Source organism: Heteronotia binoei, chromosome 5 (genome assembly GCF_032191835.1).
Source record: "Heteronotia binoei isolate CCM8104 ecotype False Entrance Well chromosome 5, APGP_CSIRO_Hbin_v1, whole genome shotgun sequence".
NCBI classification, from domain to species: domain Eukaryota; kingdom Metazoa; phylum Chordata; class Lepidosauria; order Squamata; family Gekkonidae; genus Heteronotia; species Heteronotia binoei.
Window position 1 is genome coordinate 156319568 of NC_083227.1, and position 22974 is coordinate 156342541.

Here is a 22974-nt window from a genome sequence, read left to right on the forward strand (position 1 = left end):
GTGAAGGGTGGGATATAAATCCAATAACTTCATCTACCTCACAGGGTGTCTGTTGTGGGGGGGAAGGTAAAGGAGATTGTGAGCCGCTCTGAGACTCTTCGGAGTGGAGGGCGGGATATAAATCCAATATCTTTGTCTACCTCACAGGGTGTCTGTTGTAGGGGAGTAAGGTAAAGGAGATTGTGAGCCGCTCTGAGACTCTTTGGAGTGGAGGGTGGGATATAAATCCAATATCTTCATCTACCTCACAGGGTGTCTGTTGTGGGGGGGAAGGTAAAGGAGATTGTGAGCCACTCTGAGACTCTTTGGAGTGGAGGGCGGGATATAAATCCAATATCTTCATCTACCTCACAGGGTGTCTGTTGTGGGGGGAGGAAGGTAAAGGAGATTGTGAGCCGCTCTGAGACTCTTTGGAGTGGAGGGTGGGATATAAATCCAATATCTTCATCTACCTCACAGGGTGTCTGTTGCGGGGGAGGAAGGGAAAGGAGATTGTGAGCCACTCTGAGACTCTTTGGAGTGGAGGGCGGGATATAAATCCAATATCTTCATCTACCTCACAGGGTGTCTGTTGTGGGGGGAGGAAGGTAAAGGAGATTGTGAGCCGCTCTGAGACTCTTCAGAGTGGAGGGCGGGATATAAATCCAATATCTTTATCTACCTCACAGGGTGTCTGTTGTGGGGGAGGAAGGGAAAGGAGATTGTGAGCCACTCTGAGACTCTTCGGAGTAGAGGGCAGGATATAAATCCAATATCTTCATCTACCTCACAGGGTGTCTGTTGTGGGGGAGGAAGGGAAAGGAGATTGTGAGCCGCTTTGAGACTCTTCAGAGTGGAGGGCGGGATATAAATCCAATATCTTTATCTACCTCACAGGGTGTCTGTTGTGGGGGAGGAAGGGAAAGGAGATTGTGAGCCACTCTGAGACTCTTCGGAGTAGAGGGCAGGATATAAATCCAATATCTTCATCTACCTCACAGGGTGTCTGTTGTGGGGGAGGAAGGTAAAGGAGATTGTGAGCCGCTCTGAGACTCTTCAGAGTGGAGGGCGGGATATAAATCCAATATCTTTATCTACCTCACAGGGTGTCTGTTGTGGGGGAGGAAGGGAAAGGAGATTGTGAGCCACTCTGAGACTCTTTGGAGTGGAGGGCGGGATATAAATCCAATATCTTCATCATCATCATCCTGAACTTCCAGCCAAGGTCTGTATGCAGTGGGGAGTTCTCCCTACTGCACATAGATCCTGTGGCATATGCAAATGAGATATGCTATTGAACTCCTGCACCTTTTTCCCCTACAAAATGACCCCTGGAAAGACTTATGACAAGATCTTTCTAGTTATCCAACAAAAATGAGCTTTGACTCAAAAAAAAAACTTCTACCCTGGAAAATCTCTAAGGTGATACTGGACTCAGATTTTATTAAACTACTTAAGACTAACATGGCTGCTCACCTGAAGGGATCTTTCCGGTATGTTAAAAGCATGGAGAACCCACTATTCAGAGCAAGGCCATAAAGCAGATGAATCATCCTTCTGAAAATCTAAACTGACTCATAGACATGCATACACCCTGCAGCTGTATCTTTCCCCTTTCAAGTGGTAATAATAACCCCAAGGTTGACAACAAAGCCATGTGAAGTTGAAAGTTTTAAAGCTCATGATGGCTCTGATGCAAATCAGCTACCCCCAAAGCTACAATTCATTTTTTAGTAATATCAGCTATATTCAGTCATGGATCTTCCAGCATCACATTTGATTTTTTTTTTCCCCCCTTAGTATGAGGCCTAGTAAATTACTCAGGAAGATGCTGGTGGGTTTTGAAGAAAAACAGACTGGTTAGTAGTTTGGATTGGAGTTGGGAGCAAGAGGATGTTCAACGTCTGCGGATAATCCACTGGCCAACAGTGTGCTCCGTGTTTGTTTGGGGAGATGATTATGAAAACTCCAGATAGCAATGAAGGATTACAAATAGATTAAATCTCTGGGTAGAGTTGAACAGCTATGAATGGATCGAATTAATTTTGAATCTGTGAGGCAACTAATCCAGCAAACTCGGCGCTCAAAGTAAATATATATTTATAGGAGGAAGCGATGAAAATGAAGGATCTGGGATACAGTAGAGTTGCCAAGTCTCTCTGCTATGACTCCTATTGCGTCCCCAGTGCAGTGTGCCTGGCGCAATGACTGCACTTCATGCAGGACACGTTGCACAGTGATGAGGCTTTGGGGGGGGGATACCTCCAGCTGCCTGCTCCATGCCTGTGGGTTGGGGCCCCCCAAACCGGGGGATCCCCTGCCCCTGGCAAGAGTTTGGCAGTCCTAGTGGTTAGGGATGTCTATGAATATCGCCCACTTTCCAGTTGGAGCTATGGTTGCCAGGCACCGTAAGGTTTTGGGACAGGCAGTGACATAGAGGCACCATCAAGCAATAGTATGATAGCACTTCATGGCAAACCTGGAAGTGACATCACATCTCGCTAGGAATCACCAGAAACTCTGGTAAAATCGTAGAGTTTTACCAGCAGTTCATAAAGGGAATTTCCAAGTTTTCCCCAGAAGTGAAATCGTGCTGTCATGCAACAGTGATTCTTTTTCCAGATCGTTTTTCTCCAGACAGGGGCAGGGGACCCACTCCTGCTCGGACAATGGCAGCACTACTAGGAATCCACACTAAAGTAGCTTAAATAGGAAAGTGCTGTCTCTGATTTTAACACATGGACCGTTTTCGCACACAGCTTACCTTGCAGTCACAATCCTGTTCCCTCTGCAGCGTCCGGTCAGATTTCACACCATCTGCACCGAAGTTACAGGAAGTGCCGCGGCTTTTGCGTAGCAAACGTAAACCGCTAAAACCCAGTTTACGTTTGCTACACAAAAGCCGCGGCACTTCCTGTAACTCCGGCGCAGATGGTGGGAAATCCGACCGGACGCTGCGGAGGGAACAGGATTGTGACCGCGTGGTAAGCTGTGTGCGAAAACGGTGATGGTTTAATTCAGAGCAGCGTGCCAAACACAAATAATATGAATATGTGACTAGAAGTTGCATGTTATAGTCTTTTTTTACTGCTCAGTCCTTTATCTGCATCCATGATCAGTGGATATTGTACCATTAAGAGCATCCTGGATTTCCAATCCACGAAGAAAGTTTCTCCCATGCTCATTGATAACAGCAGAGGTTTCCCTCTGTGGCCTTAGGGTCACTTTTCATGTCTTCATAGCATTATTCTTCTGCTTCCACTCTGCTTAAGAATCCATCTGCTTAAGGAGCAAATCCAGTTTCTAAGAAACAATAACATACCTTAACAACCACCTACTCCCTTGTGAATCTACTTGCCCACTGTAGTAATCTTTGATAGCTCTGCTTTAGGTGCTGCTACAATCGGAGGCTGGATGTGTAGCAACCTGAGAAAGTTGTGGTTCCATAGCACTATCGAAATCCCTCCCCTGGGAAATTTGCCTGTCCCCTTCTATTATTGTCTTCCACCAGCAGATGACGACTTTTCTGATTTGTTTGGTATTCTCTCATTAATTCACACTAATTCTTCTTCCTGTTTGTCTTTGTGTTTTGTTTTGGTTGCTTTAATAGTTTTAGAGGTGTGTGTGTTTTAGTTTTTTAATTCTTTGCTGATTTTGGGTGCATTTGCTGCTTTTTAAAGAGGTGGTAAGAACATAAGAGAAGCCATGTTGGATCACGCCAATGGCCCATCCAGTCCAACACTCTGTATCACACAGTGGCCAAAAAAAATTTGTGTGTGTGTATACACACACACACACACACACTGGCTAATAGCCACTGATGGACCTCTGCTCCATATTTTTATCTAACCCCCTATGCTTGTAGCCGCCACCACCTCCTGTGGCAGTGAATTCCACATGTTAATCACCCTTTGGGTGAAGAAGTACCTCCTTTTATCCGTTCAACCCGACTGCTCAGCAATTTCATTGAATGCCCACGAGTTCTTGTATTGTGAGAAAGGGAGTAAAGTACTTCTTTCTCTACCTTCTCCATCCCATGGATAATCTTGTAAACCTCTATCATGTCACCCCACAGTCGACGTTTCTCAAAGCTAAAGCGCCCCAAGCGTTTTAACCTTTCTTCATAGGGAAAGTGTTCCAAACCTTTAATCATTCTAGTTGCCTTTTTCTGCACTTTTTCCAATGCTGTAATATCCTTTTTGAGGTGCGGTGACCAGAATTGTACACAGTATTCCAAATGAGACCGCACCATCAATTTATACAGCGGCATTATGATACTGGCTGATTTGTTTTCAATTCCCTTCCCAATAATTCCCAACATGGCGTTGGCCTTTTTTATCGCAATTGCACACTGTCTTGACATTTTCAGTGAGTTATCTACCACGACCCCAAGATCTCTCTCTTGGTCAGTCTCTGCCAGTTCACACCCCATCAACTTGTATTTGTAGATGGGATTCTTGGCCTCAATGTGCATTACTTTGCACTTGGCCACATTGAACTGCATCTGCCATGTTGACGCCCACTCACCCAGCCTCCACAGATCCCTTTGGAGTTCCTCACAATCCTCTCTGGTTCTCACCACCCTGAACAATTTAGTGTCATCTGCAAACTTGGCCACTTCACTGCCTACTCTCAACTCCAAATCATGTATGAACAAGTTAAAGAGCATGGGACCCAGTACTGAGCCCTGCGGCACCCCACTGCTTACCGTCCTCCACTGCAAAGACTGCCCATTTATACTCACTCTCTGCTTCCTATTAATTAGCCAGTTTTTGATCCACAAGACGACCTGTCCTTTTACTCCATGACTCTCGAGCTTACTAAGGAGCCTTTGATGAGGAACTTTATCAAAAGCTTTCTGGAAGACAAGGTAAACAATATCTATCGGGTCTCCTTTGTCCACAAGTTTGTTCACCCCCTCAAAGAAATGTAACAGGTTAGTGAGGCAAGATCTTCCTTTACAGAACCCATACTGAGTCTTCCTCAATAACTCGTGTTCATCAATGTGCCTACTCATTCTGTCCTTGATAATGGTTTCCACCAACTTTCCCGGTATTGAAGTCAGACTGACTGGCCTGTAGTTACCCGGATCTCCTCTGGAACTCTTTTTATGAACATATGAAGCTGCCTTATACTGAATCAGACCTTTGGTCCATCAAAGTCAGTATTGTCTTCTCAGACTGGCAGTGGCTCTCCAGGGTCTCAAGCTGAGGTTTTTCACACCTATTTGCCTGGACCCTTTTTTGGAGATGCCAGGGATTGAACCTGGGACCTTCTGCTTCCCAAGCAGATGCTCTACCACTGAACCACCATTCCATCCCCAACTTTTAAAGATGGGGGTGACATGTGCAACCTTCCAGTCCTCAGCAACGGAGGCAGATTTCAATGAAAGATTACATATTTTTGTCAGGAGATCCACAAGTTCAACTTTGAGTTCTTTCAGAACTCTTGGATGTATGCCATCCGGACCTGGTGACTTATTAGTTTTTAATTTGTCTATCAGTTGTAGGACCTCCTCTCTTGTCACCTCAATCTGACTCAGGTCTTTCAACACTCCTTCCAATATAAGCGGTTCTGGAGCAGGCAAACACTTCTCATCTTCCACAGTGAAGACGGAGGCAAAAATGCATTCAGCTTCTCAGCCATTTCCCTATCCTCCTTCAGTAATCCTTTTACCCCTTGGTCATCCAAGGGCCCCACTGCCTCCCTGGCTGGTTTCCTGCTTCTAATATATTTGAAGAAATTTTTATTGTTGGTCTTTTATTTTATTTTTTTTTTGCAATATGCTCCTCATAGTCCCTTTTTGCTTGCCTGATCACAGTCTTGCATTTGATTTGCCACTGCCTGTGTTCCCTTTTATTAATTTCACTTGGACTAGCTTTCCACCGCTTAAATGAGTCCTTCTTACCTTTTACAGCTTCCATTACTTTGTTTGTGAACCATGCAGGCCTTCTCTTATACTTGTTTGTACCTTTCCTAACTTGGGGTATATATTTTATCTGAGCTTCTAGGATTGTAGTTTTAAATAGCCTCCAAGCTTCCCCAAGGGTTTTGACTGTATTTACCTTTCCTTTCAGTTTCCTCTTCACATGCCTCCTCATCTCAGAGAATTTACCCCTTTTAAAGTTAAATGTGGTTGTGCCGGTCTTTTGGAGCAACTCTCTATTTATACAAATAGTGAAATCAATAACATTATGGTCACTGCTCCCAAGCGGTGTGATCACTTTTACGTCTCTCACCAAGTCTTGGGCATTACTTAGGACCAAATCCAGGATTGCCCCATCCCTGGTAGGTTCAGAGACCATCTGCTCCATAGCACAGTCATTGAGAGCATCTAGAAACTCAATCTCTTTCTCTAGACCAGAACACATATTGACCCAATCAATCTACGGGTAGTTAAAATCACCTATGATGACACAGTTTTTATGTCTAGCCACCATCTTTAAGTCTTCCATCATATTATAGTCGTCCTCTATCTTTTGATTTGGTGGGCAATAACAAACTCCCATAGTTAAATTTCCTTCTGGGCCCTCTATTTCAACCCAAAGCATTTCTAGAAGGGAATCTAATTCTCTGACCTCAGTCTTAGTGGACCGTCTGCCCTCTCTGATATACAGAGCCACCCCACCTCCAACCCTTCCCTCCCTATCCTTCCGGTATAACTTATATTCAGGAATTACCGTGTCCCACTGATTCTCCTCATTCCACCAAGTTTCTGAAATTCTCACATCTATGTTTTCTCCCAACACTAAACATTCCAACTCACCAATTTTACTTTAAAGACTTCTAGCATTTGTGTACAAACATCTATAATTTCCCAGGCAAGCTAGGCCCACCACCTTCCTCCTGCTGCCTTGAGACTCTGGCAGGCAGTCCATTCTGTTTGTCACTATCTCAGTGGACAACTCTGATCCATTACCCGGTAGAAAAGTATCAGCTAACCCTTCATCTCTTTGAGATGAGTCTTCCCGAACCGGAGACATTTCATCTCCTGTCAGCTTTCCCCCAAGATTTAGTTTAAAAACTGCTCTACCACCTTTTTGATTTTAAGTGCCAGCAGCCTGGTTCCATCCGGGGACGAGTGGAGACGGTCTTTTTTATACAGCTCCCACTTGTTCCAGAAAGCATCCCAGTGCCTAACAAACTTAAACCCTTCCTCCTTACACCATCATCTCATCCACACATTGAGACTTCTAATTTGTGCCTGTCTCTCCAGCCCTGCACATGGAACAGGTAGCACTTCTGAGAAGGCTACCTCGGAGGTCCTGGCCTTAAGTCTCCCGCCTAGGAGCCTAAATTTTTCCTCCAGGACCTCATGACTGCATTTCCCCACATCGTTGGTGCCAACATGCACTACGACCACCGGCTCCTCCCCAGCATTGTCTATCAGCCTATCTACTACATGCATAATGTCCGCTACCTTCGCACCAGGCGGGCAAGTCACCATACGGTCAGAATGGGTTTTGCCACCCAGCTGTCTACTTGCCTAAGGATCGAATCACCAACTACCAAGACCCACCCCCTCTCCCTGCCCAGGGATGGTTCCTTGGCGCGAAAGGATTCCCGCTCACCAACCGAAGAAGAGGTACCTTCTGAGGGTGCATTCCCCTTATCCTCAGCCCGGTGCCCTGTTCCCTCTCGACCCTCATGCTCCCTGGCAGCAACGGGGCTGCCACATTCAGAGCGGGGCTCATCTAACACATCCCCGAGAGTCTTCTGTGAGTGCCTAACTGACTGTGTCTGCTTCTCTAGGTCAGTCACCTCAGCCTCAAGGTTACGAACTCGTTCCCTGAGGACCAGGAGCTCCTATCATCGAGCACACACCCAAGACTTCTGTCCTGTGGGCAGATAGTCATACATGTGACACTCAATGCAAAACAATGGAAAGCCCCCACCCCCCACCCTGCTGGCATTCTACGTTCATGATAGCTTTTTAAAAATATACAGTCCCCTTTTAAACCCTGTTTATTTATGTGGCTCCCCGCCTGGAGAGTCTACTTACCTTATTTGGAACACAAGGAATCTGGTGGTAGCTTGGGAACTGAGAGGGCCAAGTATATCCAAAGGGGGGGAAGTCTGTGAATACAAATAAGATGACGTTTGGGCCAGTTCTAGAATGGTCAACAGTGAGAAATGGAACAGGAGACAGAACTGAAGTAGCTGGCTGAAATACGGGCTTTGGACATGGAAAAGCAACAGTCTATTGTAGTAAAAGGCCTACTGGTGAGATGTAGGGTCTTTGATTAACTTTCTGAAGCCCTTTACTCCCAGGATCTTTCAAGAGGTCTGCCTGTTCACATTCACACTGGGCCACCTTAGACTCAGGAAAACCTGGAAGAGCTGGCCTAGCATTCAGCACTCAGCACTTTTTTCAGCACTTTATTTTAGCATTTATTTGGCACATCCATATGTATTTGAAGCCTTAACTTTTAATTCAAGCTCTAAATTGCTATTATACGATCAATTTGATTTTAGGAATTTAATGAATTGTTTAATTGGAACTCATCATTTAAATTGGACCTTTTAAAATGCTACTGAATTTTATCTAGCTAATTAATTGGGTTGTGTAGGACGGGGAGGGTGGGAAATTGTGGGAGGGTAACTATTATTAATTGGCTTGCTAGTTAATTAATTAGTAGTAGGATTAATTTAAACTGTTAGATGTATTTGATTTGTTAGACAGCGAGAAAACTAATGAGCTTGTTTTTTAGGGGAAGTTAGATAATAATAGAAATAGTAGGGAGCCAAACTGAAAGTAAGAGTATTGTGCATGAGAAAGGAGTGGGTAGGTAGATTAATGAATGAGAGGCCGCCCCTTGAATTCCTATCAGCAGATGCTAGCAGGACCTCTTTTGGTCAAATAGCACTGCGTGGGGGAGGCCATGTCAGGATCAGGGATTTCAGTTGTAACAGGGCAGGGAAGGTATGACGGTGGGAATAGGTTACGAAAACAGAGAGGGAGCCGGAGATATGGAAATGCTCAGACCCCCTCTCACCTATGTCCCATCCCGAGATATGTTGGTTGTGGGGCTAGGATAAATCACCCATCCACTTCACTGGTGTTGATAAATGCCAGGTCCATTAATAATAAGACTGCTACTTTGTGGGATTTTATTACAGAACAAGTGGACCTGGAATGTATGACGGAGACCTGGGTGCGGGATGGCAAAACTGTCGCCTTGAACCAGCTTACCCCACCTGGGTTTGCCATCCTTCACCAGTCTTGGACAAATGGGTGGGGGGGGGAGTTGCAGTGCTCATTCGAGACTCTTTCCTTCAGGGCACTCCTGACCTGAACATCACTGGCATAGAGTGTACCGGCCTGGTGTGGGAAACTGAGGAGAGTTTGGCAATCTGGGTGATGTACTGACCACCTAACGCACCACCAGAGAGCCTACCTGCCCTGCTGGATGCGGTGTCCACCTGGGCATTGGACTTCCCCAGACGTCTAATTTTGGGGGATTTCAATGTCCATGTTGATGACGCAACGTCCTTGCAGGTGCAGGACCTGGTGTCATCTATGGAAACGCTGGGACTCAACCAATTTGTTTCGGTTCCCACACACCGGGCCGGTCACACGCTAGATTTGATCTCCGGGGCAGGGATATCTGTGGATCTGATGGCGGCAAATGCAGTTCCATGATCAGACCAATTAGCCTTGAAAGTCCGGCTAAACCTGCAGTTTCCACTTTAGGCGGCGAGCAGATTTATGCATGCCCACGGAGTCAAATTGACCCAGAGCGGTTCCAAGAGGCCTTGCGGGATCCGATGCCCCCTGGTGAGTCGTTAGATGAGCTTGTGGAGGACTGGTATTCCCAACTCTCCACTGCCATCGACAACATCGCCCCCCCGACGCCTTCTTCACTGCCATACCAAAGCAGCTCCCTGGTACTCCCTGGACCTGCTAAGGATGAAACGGCAGCTTAGATGGTTAGAGAGAGTGTGGTGGCGTGCTCGTGATGAAGAGTCCAGAACCTCTTATAGAACGTTTATGAAAGTCTATGAGAAGGCTGTGAAGGCTGCTAAGAAAACTTTCTATGCAGCCTCCATAGAGTCTGCAAAGTTGCACCCAGCCCAATTATTTAGAATGATTCGATCTCTGACAACTTTGCCATTGAGCAATCAAAAAGAGAATTGGATATTGGCTCTGAGGCTTTTGCGACATACTTTGCAGATAAAATCTTGACTCTCCACCAGTTCCTCCCAGCCACGGTTGATACAGTATGTGAACTGGAAGCCCCTTGGCTGTCGGATGGTCCGACATTGGACCGCTTTAGTTGACTCACATTAGAGGATGTTGAAGGATCCTAGCTGCAGTGAAATCTACCACCTGCCCCCTGGATCCCTGTCCATCCTGGCTCGTGAAGGCTTGCCAGGATGCTATTAGGGACTCTCTGGGTGATATTGTTAATCTGTCCCTGACAAGTGGGACATTCCCAGAGATGCTAAAGGAGGCTGTAATTCGCCCGCTTTGAAATAACCTTCGCTAGACCCTAGTGTGCTAGCTAACTACTGTCCAGTCTGTAACTTGCCATTTCTGGGAAAGGTAGTTGAGAAAGCAGTAGCAGAGCAGCTGCAGGTTTTCCTGGATGAAACATCTGCCCTGGATCCATTCCAGTCCGGTTTCTGCCCGGGCCATGGGATGGAGACGGTGCTAGTCACCCTTACAGACAACCTAAGAAGGCATCTGGACCAAGGTGGGTCAGTGTTGCTGATTCTTCTTGACTATCAGGAGTATTTGACACGGTCAGCTATGACCTATTGACCCACTGCCTTGCCGTTGCCGGGGGTGCAGGGGGTGGCCTTACAATGGTTTTCCTCCTTCCTCCAGAGATGGGGACAGAGGGTGATGCTTGGCGAGCAGACTTCCCTGCGGCGCCCACTTATATGTGGAGTGCCGCAGGGAACTATTCTCTCACCTACATTATTTAACATCTATATGCGCCCCCTTGCCCAGATTGCCCGAGGTTTTGGGTTGGGTTGTCACCAGAATGCTGACGACACCCAACTCTTATCTGTTTATGGACGGCAGACCATCTTCCGCCCCTGAGCAGCTGTCGGAGGTATTAGGAGCCGTGGCTGGATGGCTACAGCAGAGTTGACTGAAGTTAAATTCAACTAAGATGGAGGTCCTGTACCTGAATCGAGGGAGGGGTGTTCATGCATCCAGCTCCCAGTCCTGGACGGGGCCACTTTGGTACCAGCCCAGCAGTTGAAGAGTCTGGGAGTGATTCTGGATGCCTCCCTTTCCATGGAAGTCCAGGTCACCACAGCTGCGCGGTCTGCCTTCTTCCACCTACGGCAGATCAGGCAACTAGCACCATATCTATCCTCCCAAGATTTGGCTAAAGTGATCCATGCAATGGTCACTTCCAGGCTGGATTACTGTAACTCGCTGTATGTTGGCTTGCCCCTGAAACCGATCTGGAAACTGCAGTGGGTGCAGAATGCGGCAGCTCGCCTGCTGACTGCATCACCTATATGGGTGAGGCTATGGCCAGCGCTCTGCAATATGCATTGGCTGCCTATAGAGTACTGGATCCATTTCAAGGTGTTAGTTTTGACTTTTAAAGCCTTACGCGGCCTGGGACCAACATACCTACGGGACCATCTCCTTCCATATACGTCCCGGAGGTCACTTCGTTCGGCCTCCCAGGATCTTCTGACAGTCCCCGGCCCAAGGGATGCCCGTCTTGCCTCTACCAGGGCCAGGACTTTCTTGGTTCTGGCCCCGACCTGGTGGAATAAGCTCCCAATAGAGATCCAGGCCCTACCTGGCCTACTGGCCATTCGTAGGGCCTGTAAAACGGAGCTGTTCTGCCATGTCCTTGGATGAGGCAGCGGGCATCCATCTGTTAGATCGGTTGGCCTCCCCCTACGCCTTTACGGCCCACTGCATCACTGTATTGTGGAGCTATACCATCTTGCTCCTATCACCTTGCTGAACTAATTTACTGCACTTACTGAATGTTGAATTTGTTTTTTATGATGATTTTATTGTGATTTTAATTTAAATTGTTGTACTCCGCTCTGAGCCCCCCAAAAGGGGGAAGGGGCGGAATAGAAATAAACTAATAATAATAATGAATTCAGCTAGGATTGCCAGGTCCAACTCCAGAAATATCTGGGGACTTTGGGGGTGGAGCCAGGAGCAAGCTTGTGACAAGCATGATTGAACTCTGAAGGGAATTCTGGCCATCACATTTAAAGGGACCACAGAGCTTTTAAATGCCTTCTTTCCATTAGAAATAATGGCAGATGGGGACATCTTATTTGGGGGCTCATAGAATTTGATCCCCTGGTCCAATCTTTTTGAAACTTGGGGAGGGGGGGTTGAGGAGAGGCACCAGATACTATGCTAAAAATTTGGTGCCTCTACCTGAAAAAAAAAACAGCCCCCCTCCAAGATACCTGTGGATTGATTCTCCATTATACCCTATGGGGCCATAGAGTATAATGGAGCACTCGATTAATATTGCACCCCCTTGCTTTCTGATAACCCTGAAGCGGGGAGAGGGCCTCCAAACCGGGGGGTCTCCTGCCCCTAATTGGGCATTGGCAACCTTACCGTGAGCATGACTGACTCAGGTGCAGTTCTGCTTTTTGCTCTGTGCTTACCAATCTTGTCTACTTGCCTTTAATTCTAAGTACAAAAGCCATCCAATGATGATATGTCATTTCCCCCATTGAATTTATCTGGGCGTTCCTGGATAATGACGTTCATGTTCCCTGGAATGTCTTTTTTCGCCCTCCTGATCACTGTCGTCTCAATATCGTTCCATTCGGAGGGCTGAATTGCAATTCTCAAAATGCGATTAAGGATGGAGAAGCCCAAGTAATATTCTCTAGTCCTGTTTGTGATCATGGCTGACGGCAGCTACTTTCCTGGCTCTGTATGTTTTTTTTTTTTAATTGTATTAGAGGGAGCACTGGTTGTTTGTTATTCTTTTGGAGACATTTACTCAAATACAACTGAATGTCTTGCAACATGTTTATATTCCACTGGGATTTTAAGTATATATTGTGAATTCCACAAGAATGGCTTTTTTTTTTTAAGGAGCAGATTCCACTTTATCATAGAACATTTTAATAGTTTTACTGGACCTTAGCCCAAGTGAAAAATCGAGAGCTGTTTCTGATTGGTTGGCAGCACACTGTTAACACAAGCTTTGGCTTTCTAAATCTAAACACAAAAGTTGATTCTGAGCCAACTCCCATTTAAAACCTTCTCCCCTTCTCTCGCTCACACGCACAACGGCGCGCATATCTTGCTATTTCTTATTTAATCTCTTATCAAAATAATTCTTAAAAGCGTGCTAGATACATTTGCAGTCCTTGATCCTTTGCAGATGTTGAGACATTATGACATTTTCCTTTTTGTCAGTTGCGCAAAGCAGCTTCATTCTTCATTCCTAGAAAGCTTTAATATTGGTGGTAGTTCATCCCGCCCTGGCTTCATTTTTCTGCCGAGATGTTTACATTCTGATTTGAGATGATTGTGTAGTACAAAGGGTAATATGTCAGCAGTGCTGTTTCTTTCGAGGCCCAAACGTTCTTTCTGTGATGCTCTGCTGCCACCTAGAAATGAACTGTTAGACTGCACTATAATGTCATGCTCAAGGGATGTGTGTTTGCCTCTGTCTACTTCTATAAATCGAGCAAAAGCCTATACCTTTGTGTACTTGAGCTACGTAAGCATGAAAACCTTTTGTATTTGCTACGTGGTGGCAGTGTCGCCACAGTGGCTGAGTTAATGAAACGATAGAAGTATCTGAAGAAGTGGGCATGCATGCAGAAGTTTAAACCTTAAAGGTGCCATTAGACTCAAACTTGGTTCCGCTGCTTCAGACCAACATGGCTGCCCACCTGAATGAATAAAATGATGTCTTTGTGCCTTGCAGTAATGTGCACAGTTGATAAGAAAAGATTATATAATGTGATAAATCCTTGGCATGGAACAGAGCCAGTTTGGTGTAGTAGTTAAGTGTGCGGACTCTTATCTGGGAGAACCGGGTTTGATTCCCCACTCCTTCACTTGCACCTGCTAGCATGGCCTTGGGTCAGCCATAGCTCTGGCAGAGGTTGTCCTTGAAAGGGTAGCTGCTGTGAGAGCCCTCTCCAGCCCCACCCACCTCACAGGGTGTCTGTTGTGGGGGAGGAAGGTAAAGGAGATTGTGAGCAGCTCTGAGACTCTTCGGAGTGGAGGGCAGGATATAAATCCAATATCATCTTCTACCTCACAGGGTGTCTGTTTGGAGGAGGAAGGTAAAGGAAATTGTGAGCCACTCTGAGACTCTTTGGAGTGGAGGGTGGGATATAAATCCAATATCATCTTCTACCTCGCAGGGTGTCTGTTGTGGGGGAGGAAGGTAAAAGAGATTGTGAGCCCCTCTGAGACTCTTCGGAGTGGAGGGTGGGATATAAATCCAATATCTTCATCTATCTCACAGGGTGTCTGTTGTGGGGGGAGGAAGGTAAAGGAGATTGTGAGCCGCTCTGAGACTCTTTGGAGTGGAGGGCAGGATATAAATCCAATATCATCTTCTACCTCACAGGGTGTCTGTTGTGGGGGAGGAAGGTAAAGAAGATTGTGAGCCGCTCTGAGACTCTTTGGAGAGGAGGGCGGGATATAAATCCAATATCTTCTTCTACCTCACAAGGTGTCTGTTGTGGGGGAGGAAGGTAAAAGAGATTGTGAGCCGCTCTGAGACTCTTTGGAGAGGAGGGCGGGATATAAATCCAATATCTTCTTCTACCTCACAAGGTGTCTGTTGTGGGGGAGGAAGGTAAAAGAGATTGTGAGCCGCTTTGAGACTCTTCGGAGTGGAGGGCGGGATATATATCCAATATCATCATCATCTTCTTCTTCTTTAATCTCTGGCACTATTTTGTGATTATCAGTTTGAAGACCACCGAATGGCCTGAGTGCCATTTTACCAAAACTTTGCTTTCAGTTTGGTGTAGTGGTTAGTGTGCAGACTCTTATCTGGGAGAACCGGGTTTGATTCCCCACTCCTCCACTTGCACCTGCTGGCATGGCCTTGGGTCAGCCATAGCTCTGGCAGAGGTTGTCCTTGAAAGGGCAGCTGCTGTGAGAGCCCTCTCCAGCCCCACCCACCTCACAGGGTGTCTGTTGTGGGGGAGGAAGGTAAAGGAGATTGTGAGCCACTCTGAGACTCTTCGGAGTGGAGGGCAGGATATAAATCCAATATCATCTTCTACCTCACAGGGTGTCTGTTGTGGAGGAGGAAGGTAAAGGAGATTGTGAGCCACTCTGAGACTCTTTGGAGTGGAGGGTGGGATATAAATCCAATATCATCTTCTACCTCGCAGGGTGTCTTTTGTGGGGGAGGAAGGTAAAAGAGATTGTGAGCCCCTCTGAGACTCTTCGGAGTGGAGGGTGGGATATAAATCCAATATCTTCATCTATCTCACAGGGTGTCTGTTGTGGGGGGAGGAAGGTAAAGGAGATTGTGAGCCGCTCTGAGACTCTTTGGAGTGGAGGGCAGGATATAAATCCAATATCATCTTCTACCTTACAGGGTGTCTGTTGTGGGGGAGGAAGGTAAAGGAGATTGTGAGCCGCTCTGAGACTCTTTGGAGAGGAGGGCGGGATATAAATCCAATATCTTCTTCTACGTCACAAGGTGTCTGTTGTGGGGGAGGAAGGTAAAAGAGATTGTGAGCCGCTTTGAGACTCTTCGGAGTGGAGGGCGGGATATAAATCCAATATCTTCATCTACCTCACAGGGTTTCTGTTTTGGGGGAGGAAGGGAAAGGAGATTGTGAGCCGCTCTGAGACTCTTCGGAGTGGAGGGCGGGATATATATCCAATATCATCATCATCTTCTTCTTCTTTAATCTCTGGCACTATTTTGTGATTATCAGTTTGAAGACCACCGAATGGCCTGAGTGCCATTTTACCAAAACTTTGCTTTCAGTTTGGTGTAGTGGTTAGTGTGCAGACTCTTATCTGGGAGAACCGGGTTTGATTCCCCACTCCTCCACTTGCACCTGCTGGCATGGCCTTGGGTCAGCCATAGCTCTGGCAGAGGTTGTCCTTGAAAGGGCAGCTGCTGTGAGAGCCCTCTCCAGCCCCACCCACCTCACAGGGTGTCTGTTGTGGGGGAGGAAGGTAAAGGAGATTGTGAGCCACTCTGAGACTCTTCGGAGTGGAGGGCAGGATATAAATCCAATATCATCTTCTACCTCACAGGGTGTCTGTTGTGGAGGAGGAAGGTAAAGGAGATTGTGAGCCACTCTGAGACTCTTTGGAGTGGAGGGTGGGATATAAATCCAATATCATCTTCTACCTCGCAGGGTGTCTTTTGTGGGGGAGGAAGGTAAAAGAGATTGTGAGCCCCTCTGAGACTCTTCGGAGTGGAGGGTGGGATATAAATCCAATATCTTCATCTATCTCACAGGGTGTCTGTTGTGGGGGGAGGAAGGTAAAGGAGATTGTGAGCCGCTCTGAGACTCTTTGGAGTGGAGGGCAGGATATAAATCCAATATCATCTTCTACCTTACAGGGTGTCTGTTGTGGGGGAGGAAGGTAAAGGAGATTGTGAGCCGCTCTGAGACTCTTTGGAGAGGAGGGCGGGATATAAATCCAATATCTTCTTCTACGTCACAAGGTGTCTGTTGTGGGGGAGGAAGGTAAAAGAGATTGTGAGCCGCTTTGAGACTCTTCGGAGTGGAGGGCGGGATATAAATCCAATATCTTCATCTACCTCACAGGGTTTCTGTTTTGGGGGAGGAAGGGAAAGGAGATTGTGAGCCGCTCTGAGACTCTTCGGAGTGGAGGGCGAGATATATATCCAATATCATCATCATCTTCTTCTTCTTTAATCTCTGGCACTATTTTGTGATTATCAGTTTGAAGACCACCGAATGGCCTGAGTGCCATTTTACCAAAACTTTGCTTTCAGTTTGGTGTAGTGGTTAGTGTGCAGACTCTTATCTGGGAGAACCGGGTTTGATTCCCCACTCCTCCACTTGCACCTGCTGGCATGGCCTTGGGTCAGCCATAGCTCTGGCAGAGGTTGTCCTTGAAAGGGCAGCTGCTGTGAGAGCCCTCTCCAGCCCCACCCACCTCACAGGGTGTCTGTTGTGGGGGAGGAAGGTAAAGGAGATTGTGAGCCACTCTGAGACTCTTCGGAGTGGAGGGCGGGATATAAATCCAATATCTTCATCTACCTCACAGGGTGACTGTTGTGGGGGAGGAAGGTAAAGGAGATTGTGAGCCGCTCTGAGACTCTTTGGAGTGGAGGGCGGGATATAAATCCAATATCTTCTTCTTCTTCTTCTTCTTTCATTGGGGATGCCCCCTTCCTTCTCCCAGGGCACAGCCAGCATGCACGGCTAGCCTGCCCACGATGCACTGATCAATGTCTGTGGCTTTGTTCTCTTCGTTGTTTGCCAAGCCACTGACTCCAGCTGTCTCTGACAATTATAGCAACGGCCAGCTATGCTCTCAAGGAAGATAAATTCATATAAGCACATATCTTTATGAAAGAAATCCTTTCTGTGTCTTGCGGGTACAGAGCACGATTGCCTGACTTCACAAATATTTACTGTTTTTCATGTTCTTGTGAGTTCTCCGGCTCTTGATAGTATTATGGTCTTCAGTTGTACATTATCGCATTCCAGCTTTAAAACTATTGTGGCACAATCTGTTCAAAGCTGAGCATATTGTAGTTCTGTTGGTCTCAGCATGATATATTTACACATGTTCTTAATTTGTCCATTGAAATCAATAGGACAGAGCCGTAGAGCATTAACTGGGTTGTGTCCTCAGTGTCTTCTGTTCTCATGAAAATTTTGTTGTAACGTTTCTACCTGATTGTGGAATAGGAGCAGGAACTACTTAATTTCATGTGATAACCCAGTAGAGGTAGACGCCCACGCACACACGCACTTGCAAACTGCTTTTGAACCATCACCTCTCAGTTTCAAAAGCACCTTGCCATATAGCACTCAAAGGATGCTCTTTGAAAAGAACAAGACTAGCTCCTCCATGGACAAGCTCCCTGCTTCTTTGGCTCCAAAGCCGTAGTTACAAAGATATATTTGCACTAGCATTTTGTGGCTCATCCACCACTTGAAGTACCTTTGTTACGGTAGATCTCACACATCGTTGGCAGTAATTGAGTGATGCTCTCTGAATCCCAGCCATGAGAGGGTCCCTGTGTACTTCATAATAGCAATTCCTATCCTCTTAGAAAGAAATAGTTGATAAAGGTCCCTTTTAAAAATAGCATACTGACTGATTCAGCGCAAAGGGTGAAGTGATATGCACTGTTCATTTCAGAATAGTGAACAGTAGAATGAGGACCAGCAGGTTTTTTTTAATCAATTAAATAGCAAATAAATGAAATAATTTACTGTGGTCGTTTTCGCACTCACCTCCAGCCGGCGCGACCCCCCTCTTCACCGCGCAGGATCTGCGCGGATTTCCCACTAAATGCCGCGGAGCAGCCTTTTGCGTCGGAAACTCCCATCGCAAAAGCCTTTTGCGCCGGAAACTGCTTTTTGGAGGTTTACGTTTGAGCGGCTTTTGCGCCGGAGTTTCCGGCGCAAAAGGCTGCTCCGCGGCATTTAGTGGGAAATCTGCGCAGATCCTGCGCGGTGAAGAGGGGGGTCGCGCCGGCTGGAGGTGAGTGCGAAAACGACCTGTTTTTTTTAAAAAAAACATCTGTATTTCCATATTTTCAAAACTCAGGCATTTCATTTCTACTCATAGTCAAAGCTGTTTGATTCCATGGCTCGTGTTCTGGGATTTTATATGATCATTAGATTTTCTAGTTTAAATGGTTATTTTGAATGACTTAGGCTTAGATTTAGAACAGCTAGGTATAATACAAAGTTCTGAAAGAAAGGACAAACCCTGGACGCACGCTTTTACCATCTCATTAAAGAGAGTGGGGAGGAAAGGAAAAAGGACATGCTAGTAAGAGGAAAAAAATGCTGATGCATCAGAATTACATTTCTAATGTTGGAAATGTTAACTCCTGTGCAGCCTACTAACAAAACAATATTTAATTTAAAAACTCCGTGTAATAATTACAAAATGTCACTGTTTTTAGAATGAGCTTCTAAACATTTGAGGAACTCGGAAGTACTGAAGACTTAGTCCTGTTTCCTTGCATGTCGTAGCAAAACATATGAGCCTCCATAATCCTTTTGATCAGGGTATTTAAACCTTAATCTAGGCAAAGCCATATACTATGGATGACTTGGTGATTTATGTCTATGCACTCCTGCTTGAACTGAAAACCAACACTGCCAAACGTTACACCATTATCTTCTGACAAACGGCTACAGATTCAAACATCTCTAGATTTAAAAAGCAGATTGTTCCTGCTACATGCATTGATCCTGCCTCAGAGTTTAGAAATCACATTTTGCCTCTCGAGGACAATGCGAGGGGCACTGCCAGTACAGGAACTGAAACCTGTTTATGTATATATAGAGAGAGAGAGAGAGAAAGAGAGCCCCTTTTCTTATGGCAGCTAATGGAACTGAATGTGGGGTACTGTAATAAAAAGATTCTTGAACACTGTGACTAAGCTTATTCTCTCTTAATTTCCTTTCCCTTTTTTGTTTTACATGCTAGTGTGGAAACAGTCAACGATGGGCAGTTTCACAGCGTGGAGTTGGTAATGTTGAATCAGACTTTGAACTTGGTTGTAGACAAAGGCGCTCCCAAGAGCCTTGGCAAACTCCAGAAACAGCCCGCGGTTGGTCGTGACACACCTCTGTACATTGGAGGTAAGTTGAGCTGTCCATAGAATTATAGTTGAGCTACCCATCACTACTGTGGGTATCTGTTCCATCCAAAAGATTTGGGAAACTAACTTTTGTGCACTTTAGAAAGGAAACAGTTGTGCGTAATCATTGCTCATAATCATCTGATAAAAATTGTCTGCACTTAAACCTAATCCTTGGTTAATTCTTCCATGGTGTTTACGTGCCATACTAAAATCAGAAGACTGTCCTATTTGTCTTCCACTATCCAAGAAAGTCTTAGTAGAACTGGGGAGGGACAGTGGCTCAGTGGTAGAGCATCTGCTTGGTAAGCAGAAGGTCCCAGGTTCAATCCCTGGCATCTCCAAAAAAGGGTCCAGGCAAATAGGTGTGAAAAGCCTCAGCTTGAGACCCTGGAGAGCCTCTGCCAGTCTGAGTAGACAATACTGACTTTGATGGACCGAGGGTCTGATTCAGTATAAGGCAGCTTCATATGTAGGAGGGATGGTGGCTCAGTGGTAGAGCATCTGCTTGGCAAGCAGAAGGTCCCAGGTTCAATCCCTGGCATCTCCAAAAAAGGGTCCAGGCAAATAGGTGTGAAAAGCCTCAGCTTGAGACCCTGGAGAGCCGCTGCCAGTCTGAGTAGACAATACTGACTTTGATGGACCGAGGGTCTGATTCAGTATAAGGCAGCTTCATATGTTCATATGTTCAACTGTGAACTTCCAGTATTCTACAATCAACCATGGAAAAAAAAAACATGTTTCTCTTGAAGCAGAATAACTTTTTGCACTGTGGTTGATCAAGGTAGCAGGTGCAAGGCAACACAAAGGTTCAAGCACCAACCGGTTCAGGCAGGATTTCTGTTTATGCATATTTTTGTATTGTCTGAGGCCCAGGAGAGGCTACGATAAATCCTACATATATATCCTGTGAAGTAATTTAGGATTAAAAATGGTGTCTTCCTAAGGTGAACCGGTCAATTCCATGGCTGAATTGGGTTTGGAACCCATCTCTCACGTTATTTATTATGTGATTCACTGTGATCTTATTTTTGTTTGTTTTTAAATTACACACCTTGATGTTTTGGTTTACCTGGAAAACAGTCTAGGCCTGTGCTTTGCAGTGTTCTGTACAGTATGTCACAGAAGTGAGTACACCTCCTCACATTTTGTAAATATTTAAGTATACCTTTTCATGTGACAACACTGAAGAAATTACACTTGGCTACAATGTAAAGTAGTGAGTCTACAGTTTGTATAACAGTGTAAATGTGCTGTCCCCTGAGAATTACGCAACACACAGCCATTAATGTCTAAATTGCTAACCACAAAAGTGAGTATATCCCTAAGTGATAATGTCCAAATGGGGACCAAAGTGTCAATATTTTGTGTGGCCACCATCTGACACCATCTGAACCATCTGCAGGGCTGTTGTCCCATAAGGAAGCCTCTTCTAAAGATGATGCACAAGAAAGCCCGCAAACGGTTTGCTGCAGACAAGCAGACTAAAGATGTGGATTTCTGGAACCATGTTCTGTGGTCCAATGAGACCAAGATAAACTTATTTGGTTCAGATGGTGTCAAGCGTGTGTGGCGGCAACCAGGTAAGAAGTACAAAGACAAGTGTGTCTTGCATACAGTCAAGCATGGTGGTGGGAATGTCATGGTCTGGGGCTGCATGAATGCTGCCAGCACTGGGGAGCTACAGTTCATTGAGGGAACCATGAATGCCAGTATGTACTGTGACATATTGAAGCAGAGCACGATCCCCTCCCTTCGGGGACTGGGCCGCAGGGCAGTATTCCAACAGGATAACGACCCCAAACACACCTCCAAAATGACCACTGCCTTGCTAAAGAAGCTGAGGGTAAAGGTGATGGACTGGCCAAGCACGTCTCCAGACCTAAACCCTATTGAGCATCTGTGAGGCATTCTGAAATGGAAGGTGGAGGTTCGCAAGGTCTCTAACATCCACCAGCTACGTGACATCGTCATGGAGGAGTGGAAGAGGACTCCAATGGCAACCTGTGAAGCTCTGATGAACTCTATGCCCAAGAGGGTTAAGGCAGGGCTGGAAAATAATGGTGGCCACACAAAATATTGACACTTTGGGCCCCATTTGGACATTATCATTTAGGGGTGTACTGACTTTTGTTGCCAGCAGTTTAGACATTATTGGCTGTGTGTTGCGTAATTCTAAGGGGACAGAACATTTACACTGTTATACAAGCTGTAGACTCACTACTTTACATTGTAGCCAAGTGTCATTTCTTCAGTGTTGTCACATGAAAAGATATACTTAAATATTTACAAAATCTGAAAGGGTGTACTCACTTCTGTGACATACTGTATATGTCATGATTTATACATGATCAGCTACGTAAAGAAATAGAGGGGAGTTTTGAGCGGGAACGCACAGGAATGCAGTTCCGGCTGGCTTGGTGTCAGGGGGTGTGGTTTAATTTGCAAATGAGTTCATGCTGGCCTTTTTCTACAAAAAAAGCCATGTGAAACAATGGTGGCATCATAATATGCAAATGAGTTCATGCTTAAGAAATATATAACTTAATGTAATGGAAGGAGGGGCAGAGCAGCCCCTAACATGTTGTGAACTACTACCACATGTTTGCCTAGTTTTTCTTTTACCATGCCGTTATGTTACCCTGAGTTCTTGGAATAGCAAGAATCTGCACTGCTTCTGAAGCGCTTCTGTCCTTTCCGTGCAGGTATTCCTACGTCCACAGGGCTGTCTTCATTGCGCCAAGGTACAGAGAGGACACCCAGCGGTTTCCATGGCTGCATTCATGATGTCCGCATTAATAATGAGCTGCAGGATTTCAAGGATCTACCCCATCAGTCGGTGGGAGTCCTTCCTGGCTGCAAATCCTGTAACATCTGCAAGCATGGCATTTGCCGCTCTGTTGAGAAAACAAGCGTTGTGTGCGAGTGCCACCCAGGTTGGACAGGCTCCCTTTGTGACCACGAAGTTAAAGATCCCTGCCTCAATCACAAGTAAGTTCCAATCCATTTGAGGAGGGAACAACGCCGAGGAGAGAGAGGGCTTTTTAGGCGAATGAGCATGCTGATACAATTAGGGATATCTAGGAATGCCCTGGCCTACGTAGCCCAGGCCAGCCTGATCAAATCGCATCTCATCAGGTCAGGTCAGCCTTGGTCAGTATTTAGATGAGAGGCCACTAAAGAATACCAGGGTCATGGCAGTAAATATTAGTATTTACTGGTATTT

The 22974-nt window shown here is 45.9% G+C and overlaps 1 protein-coding gene and 1 non-coding gene across 2 annotated transcripts in view; both read left to right on the forward strand.

Annotated features, from left to right (window-relative positions):
• Positions 1-22974, forward strand: part of SLIT3 (slit guidance ligand 3) — an 884772-nt gene that overhangs the window by 856006 nt on the left and 5792 nt on the right. The window contains exons 33-34 of the mRNA XM_060240620.1: positions 19595-19749; positions 22454-22739. Coding sequence (XP_060096603.1) covers positions 19595-19749; positions 22454-22739 — 441 coding nt within the window. The remainder of the gene's footprint in view (positions 1-19594; positions 19750-22453; positions 22740-22974) is intronic.
• Positions 20224-20298, forward strand: TRNAA-GGC (transfer RNA alanine (anticodon GGC)). Its single transcript has one exon. It is a non-coding gene; the product is annotated as a tRNA-Ala (tRNA).